This window comes from Cebus imitator, unplaced genomic scaffold, assembly GCF_001604975.1.
Source record: "Cebus imitator isolate Cc_AM_T3 unplaced genomic scaffold, Cebus_imitator-1.0 Scaffold85, whole genome shotgun sequence".
NCBI lineage: Eukaryota > Metazoa > Chordata > Mammalia > Primates > Cebidae > Cebus > Cebus imitator.
Genome location: NW_016107400.1, coordinates 6,371,122 through 6,378,242, shown reverse-complemented (window position 1 = coordinate 6,378,242; position 7,121 = coordinate 6,371,122). Strand labels below are relative to the sequence as shown.

At 52.2% G+C, this 7,121-nt stretch overlaps 1 protein-coding gene across 4 annotated transcripts in view; it reads right to left on the bottom strand.

Moving 5' to 3' along the window:
* Nucleotides 1-4,960, bottom strand: part of PRKCB (protein kinase C beta) — a 388,392-nt gene extending 383,432 nt beyond the window's left edge. For 2 of the 4 annotated variants that reach the window (XM_017534411.2, XM_017534410.2), the window contains exons 1-3: nt 4,753-4,960; nt 3,714-3,745; nt 2,588-2,591 (exon numbers count right to left, since the gene is read on the bottom strand). In XM_017534411.2, coding sequence (XP_017389900.1) covers nt 2,588-2,591; nt 3,714-3,745; nt 4,753-4,925 — 209 coding nt within the window. In that variant the 5' untranslated portion in view covers nt 4,926-4,960. The remainder of the gene's footprint in view (nt 1-2,587; nt 2,592-3,713; nt 3,746-4,752) is intronic. The other 2 variants (XM_037740591.1, XM_017534413.2) reach the window with 2 other exon arrangements.
* Between the last annotated feature and the right edge of the window lie 2,161 nt (nt 4,961-7,121).

The following is a 7,121-nucleotide window of genomic DNA, read 5'->3' as shown; positions in this document are numbered from 1 at the left end:
AAAAAAAAAAAAAAAAAGAATGCCATAGAGAGAAATCTGCCTTGCTTGTCAAAGGAGTACCACTTCTACTCTAGAATTTAGGCAATTTCACAAGAGGGATCTTCAGCCCCAGTTCCCTGTCATCAAATACATTCTTAAATTGCCTCCCAGAGAGTGGTTTTGTAAGAAATAGACAGAGTGGAAACAAAAAGGGAGAAATTATGTGGTAGTCAACCTAGAGGTTTGTCCTATCATCATACAAAGCAAGAAAATCTATTCTTAAGCTCCCGTGAGCACACAGAAATCCATAATTTCTCATGGTTTATGGGCTTTCCATCCTTCCTCTCCCAACCCATAGCAGTGTTCCCAATTTCCACGACAATATAACAGGCCATGAAGGGAACTCTCAATGGTTTCTTTGCCTTGAGATCATCCTACACATTTCCTACCGGAGTGGCAGAAACAATATCCTCTCTCTGCTTACAGTTTTGAAATGAAAATATCCCCTAAATAGTGGCTGCCTGAAATAAACACTACATTTCCCACATGCTCCCTTGCAGCAAGAGGTGGGTATATGGTTAAACCCTAGCTAATAAGATATAGGTAGAAGGATCTTGAGCAACTCCCACAGGTGACACCGAGCATGTTCTATGTGCCCTTCTTTACACCTTTCCTCCTTCCTGTTAGCTGAAGGAAGGGTGTGAGGATTGCAGAGTCTAGCATCCTTCTTGGACCATGAGACAACTGTAACTCCCCAGGGAGTGGACCAGAAAGCTGAAATGAACCTGAGGCTCTGGGCTCTGGGCTCTGGATTGCTGACTTAAGTGAGATCATAAAACCTTATGTGTTTTGTATAAACTGTTGATTCCATTGTAAGTGGATTCACTTTCAGAGGAAATATCTGGTACCAAGAACAATCAGATACTAAGAAACTCCTCTATAGTTCCAGAATTAGTCCCAGGCAATGCAGTGCCAGGGATAAATTTCCCTCCTTCCTATATGCCCCCATTCTAAACATATTAATTTCAGGGACTGCCAAGCTGCCCCTCCCCTCCCTCCTCCCTACTCCTGCCCAAATGGAATATGCCATCAAAGCAGCCACACAGAGTGACCAGATGTTCATGGCTAAATTTTGACTCTTACCTGGCAGCCAGTCCCATAGCAAAGCAACCCTGCAGAGCCAGTCTTTTCTTGTGCCAGCTGCCCCACCATTGGGGTAGTCTGGGGACAATCAGAAGAGCTGATATTTTCTGAGCTTACTCTGTGCCAAGCTCTGGTCCAAGCATCTTGGATATTGCAATGAGTTGCAGCTGCTCAGCAACACTAACGTACTGTTATTGTCCCTATTTTATAGGCAAGGAGGCTGAAATACAGAGAGGTTAAGTAATATGCCTGGGAAGTCTCAAAGCCAGGACTGAGACTGACAGGGACTTGCCTGGTAGCCTGTGCACATGCCCACTTCTCTACACTGCCTCTTAGTGGGGAGACAGGGAGCAGAAAAAGAAAATTTTTAAAATAGACAGTCCAGAAGGGCATAGTGGCTCACACCTGTAAACCCAACACTGGGAGGCTGAGGTGGGAGGACTGCTTGAAGCTAGGAGTTCAAGGCCAGACTAGGCAATATCACAAGGCCCCTTTGTTACAAGTTTGTTGTTGTTGTTTTTTTTAATTTGACAGGTGTGGTGGTGTGCACTTGTAGTCTCAGCTACTCAGGAGGCTGATGCAGGAGGATCACCTGATCCCATGAGTTTGAGGCTGCAGTGAACTCTGATCATAACACTGTGCTCCAGCCTGGGCAACAGAATGCAACCCTGTCTTTAAACAAACAAACAAAAAAAAGACACTCCTATCTCTAAAGTGGCTATATATCATTACAAACTTTAATTCTGCCTTTTTCTCATAACACCAGAAAATTCCTGTTATCTTCCAGACTTTGAGTTAAAGGATCTCCTATTTCAGATGTGTCATGCTTTGCACATTCCAAAGTGCCATTCCCATCCATCAATAACAGCAGAGCAGGTGGCACAGAAGAGCCGTGGTAAAATGTTCAAAAATCGCCCCCGGCCTCAGCAAGAGACAAAGACTGAAACTGATTCATGCAAATGAAAGGCAACCTCAAAGAAGAAAGTACACATTCCAGCACCAAGACACCACTGGCGTTTTGTTTGAGGGGTCAAAGTTCAAGAAAACAATCTAAACTTGTTTGCACCAGGGCCTAAGTTCTTGCCACTTAAAGAGGTTTGAGGAGTCCTCTGGTGTGGTGTGGAAGGTCCAAATCTTGGTAAGAGAGGCTGGGTAGGCTGGCAGGGCTCACTGAGCCCACTGAGGCCCTGATCTCAGAAGAGTAAGCATGAGTCTCAGAGGAGCACAGTGCCATGCTGCCAGCAAGCGAACATTCTGCACCACTGACAATGCTGCCTACACTCACTAGGGATCACTTTACTTTTCCCTGGAGGGTGGAGATACAGCCACAAAACTGTCAGTCAGTGCTAAATCACATGTCAGACTTCCACACTCAAATACTTCTTTTGATTTAAACCCAGCTCACCAAGGAGGTGGTCAGTTTGCCCCGAAAGATACAATACCCCAGGAATGTGCTGTTTCTTACCAAACTCAATCTCACCAAGGCTAAGAGTGAAAATTTAAATTTAAAAAGAAAGAAAACCATGCACACACAAACTTTCCAGATCAGAGGTCACAAATTTAAAAGCCTACAGGGCCCAAAAATGGGTGAAGTGGTCCTAACTGGGATCAACTGAGACAAAATGGTAAGGCTGTGCCCCGTCTAAGATAACGGCTCTCAGCTCCAAACGATTGTTTGCACACGAAAGTGAGACCATTTCTCAACAAAGTTAAAGTTGGAAATTAGGATGTATATGTGAAATCTCCCAGTCCTAAAATGTTGACATCAAATTCACAAAATGTTTAAGACACCCTAAGGGCTACACAGAGCTGTGGGTGACTTTTGGTCCTGGAACGCCAATTTGCAATCTGTCTTTTAGACATGAGCCCCAGAGACAGCAGTGGGGGGGAGGGGGCACCTTACACATAATCAAATCTCAAGCCACCACCAGCAGGTTTGATACCCCTGGTTAGAGTCCAGGATCTCAAGCCAGATGCAGGAACTCAGGTAACCAGTGCCTGGAGACCTTTGTGTTTCTACCCAGAAGATAGAGAGTGTGATTTAAACCAGGATCTGAGAGACACCCCATCTAGAACTACTTCTTTCAGAGAGAGAGGAGGCCCATGGGACAAACACAGTCACCTTTCTAGGGGATGCACCATCTGCAGAGGAGCAGCAGCCACCTGCAGAGACCTCTGCAAGGCAGGGAGAGGCAGAACCTCCCTGGGTGTGATAAGGCAGGGACATGGGCAGAGAAAGGAGGAGGAACTGAGGAGGACAATTTCTCCCAGAAGCATCCCGGGAAGACACTTTCTCCCCCAGCAGAACTGATCATGTCAGGATCTCTTCAGGAGACAGCTTTGACTCTTCCAGAGCTGGGAAAGGAGGAAGGGTAGGTGCACTTCCTTGCCATGTAAGTCTCCCAGCTCCATCGGCCCCAATCACACACACACACCCCTTAAAAGGACCCTGTTGTGGTGAAGAATTCCTAGCCTGGGAGGTCACTCTGACCAACGTGATTCTTTCACTCTCTGCCTAACTCAGTCACTTCTATAAAGTCTTTTTCGCCCTCTCTTCCCACAAATAGCACCCCCAAAGCCCCAGAGCCTACCTTGGCACTGGAATCCCTGCTTCCCGAAGCCCCTGCAAAAGCAGAAGGAGGTGTATGTCAGGCAGCCCCGGGGGCCCAGCCTCCAGCTAGTTCCCCACAGAGTCACTCCCCTTCCTCCCCGCCGCTGTACCCCAGGTGCAACCTCGCAGCCACAGGCGGGTGCCCAAGACTCTTCCGCCTTTGTGGGGGTAGGTGGGAGCTCGGCTGTAACCCCCATCTCCCCTCACTCTGCAGAAGAGAGAAGGCTGCGACCACCAGGTGGCGGGATAGGGGGAACCGTTTCCGTCGGGGTCGGGGCTGAGGGCAGGCGGGAGATCTGCCCATAGATGCCCCGAGCACCCTCAGAGGAAGAGAAGAGATGAAGACGCATTCAGAGGGAAGGCAAGAGTGACCCCGCCGCGGTGGTGTCCCCTGCGAGGGGGACTGGGAAGGAGGAAAGGACGCCCCACGACTGGAGAGACGGGGGGCGGGAAAAGGGGGCCCGCAGTGATGTGAGAGGGGAGGACCGAGGAGTGGAAAGGGGAACCCAGGCCCTCGGGGAGGCTCAATGGGAGATAACACATGGCGCTGCCCGGAGGCACAGAAGAGAGGGAAAGGATATCCCATGCCCGCAGGGAGATAAGGAAGGACACCCAGGGCCCTGCCCTCCGGAAACAAGAGGTGGGGGCTAGGGCTCCTCGCGCCCGGAAGCAGGAGGAGAGACAGGGAACCCCAGGCCGGAGAGCACCCGAGGCGCTGCCCTCCAGGGCAGGCACAGACCCCGCGCGCTTCTAGCCAGGTGGAGCAAAGGCGCCCGCGACGCTGCCCCTGGGCGCTCTGGAGGTGCCTGGGAGCAGGAAAAGGCAGGAGGTGCCCCTCGGCGGCCCGTCTGGGACCGGGGTGAGGACAGGGCACCCGCAGGACAGTCCCTCCCGGAGTCCCCGGCAGCAGGGTCCGGAGCGGGGAGTCAGGGGACGCGGGGTCCCGGGGCGCGGAGAGGGGGTCCCCGGCGCAGCGCTGCCCTCGGGGGCCGGGGAAGGTGCCCTGCGCGCGCGCTCACCAGATGAAGTCGGTGCAGTGGCTGCAGAAGGTGGGCTGCTTGAAGAAGCGAGCGGTGAATTTGTGGTTCTTGACCTCGTGCACATTCTTCTGCCGGAGGGCGCCTTTGCGGGCGAAGCGCACGGTGCTCTCCTCGCCCTCACTCGGCGGCGGCCCCGCAGCCGGGTCAGCCATCTTGCGCGCGGGGAGCCGGAGCCGGAGAGGTACCGGCCCCGGGGCCGCGGGAGCGCGGGCTGTGGGCTGCGGGCTGCGGGCCGGGGAGACGCGGGAGGCTGCGGCCGCTGCTGCACCCGGGGCCGCGGGCGCTTCCCCTGCGCCGGCTCTGGCGGCCGCGGCGCGCGGAGCCGGAGCTGTCACTCGCCCAGCTGCTGCCGCTCGTCCAGCTGCGCTTGGCACCGCTGGCCCCAGCTGCGGGGGAGGGAGGCGGAGCCCCTGGACGGCCCCGCCCTCCTCATTTGCATCTCGCCCAGGCCCCGCCCAGCGCCGCCAGCTGCTTTACATATCGGCGCCCCGGCGGCCTCCGGCCTCGCGGCGAAGTGTGCACAGCCGCAGCGCTGCAGCGCGGGGACTGTGGCCCGGGGTCGCCGAACCTGAGCCTCTCCCTTCACCCCACCCCGTCCTCGGCCTCTGGGCCCGCGTTCAGGAGATGAGCCCCTTGGGTGCCCCCGGGAGGAGCGAGAGTGGAAGGACCTACGGGGCGAAGGGGAGGGAGTGGAAGGGGTGGGGCGCAGCGAATTCCACTCGGGCCTTTGCGGAGACTGGTACCCATCCACCCCCATCCATCCCATTGGTCATTCTGCACGCGTCTCCTGGAGGGATGGGCTCCCTCTGTCACTCATTAGGAAAGGCTTGTGGCCGCACACACTTACACACACATACACACACACGTTCTGCAGAGGTAGGGGAGGAGCGATCTTATATATCTCTAACTCCACCACAAAGAAGATTGTTGGCTTTGCTTGCTGCCTGCACGTTTGGAAAAGAACTCCCTACCTTGTGTCCATCCCCTCTGCAAAGGGTCTCCGTTTCCCCTGCTGTAAAATAGGGCTAATTGTGTCGGGAGGAAGGATTTCAGTAGATCAATATTTCTCCAAATTTCATTCATTTCTGACTCGTCTTCACAAATTCTGGTCATATTTGTGCACCAACTGGGGGGAAAAGAGCCTATCTCTTTTTATCTATTTGAGTTTGAATAGCAAGAGGTATCTATATTATTAAAATATCTCCAGGTGCCGTCATCTGTCCAAAGCATCTCCGACTGAAGTCATCTTTTATTTGCTAAGAGAGGAAATTAACAAATGTTAGAGAAGGGTTAAAGACATTAATATCCAACCGGGACCCTCTCCTTGATGGGATCTGAAGCTAACTGAAAGGGTAATAATTGTCTATATGCGTAATTCAGTGTTATTTAGCACCCTGTTCATGCATGAGGCCTAAACACACCCACTGCCACCATGTCCCCCACTCTGGGAACACAGAGCTTCATTAGACCGTGAGCTGCTTCACCAGACCTAGGCTCTGTGAGAGCAAGGGGCTGTTCACCATCATGTTACCCAGCACCAAGCTCAGTGCCTGACACCTCCTAAGAGCCCAATAAATATTAGCTGATTGAGTGCATGGATGAACAAGTGAATGAATGAAGACTTAAAGGACAGCACTCCTTACTCCCACTCACATCCACGAGGCATTTAATAATAAATATCGAGTGACTGATGGGCATCAGGTACTTGTGCTGTCTTATTTAGCCCCCACAACGGCCCTATGTAGGTCTGGTAACTTTCATTATGGATAAGGATAGTGAAGTTCAGAGTGATTAAGACACACCCACAGTCACACCGTTGCTGAATGGCGATTGGGCTGGCCTGACTACAAAGCATCCTGGTGACAAAGGGGTGAACCTGAGTAGCGGTGGATGAAGGAGGGCGGGCTGGAATTGCAAGAGCTCAGGTCCCACTATGACAGTTTTGCCTGGAAGCTGCTGAGTGGTAAGTCATTATTAGGTAGCATATCGAGAGTAAGGGCTGCAATAATAGAATGTCCCTCTCCTACATAGTAATTCAAAGGTAAAAAGGAAAAAATAGCATTACTTTTAAGGTTGACATGTTTGGAAAACTGGATGTGCCTGTCTATTATTAGTCCTTTAAGAGGCCCCACCACCTCCCAGGGAGGCTTGGGAAAACATCCCAGGAGACATTGCTGCTGAAGTAGATTTCCTTTGAACTGATGAGCTGGAAGCTCACAGCCCACATCCTGCCTTTTGAATGAAGTGCCCTGAATGACTTTGGTCTGTAACAACAAACAGTACCTCATGGCGCCAGGGCCTGGGGATGCAAGGACTGTAGATGGAGAAGAGCCACTTGGTTCCTGAAG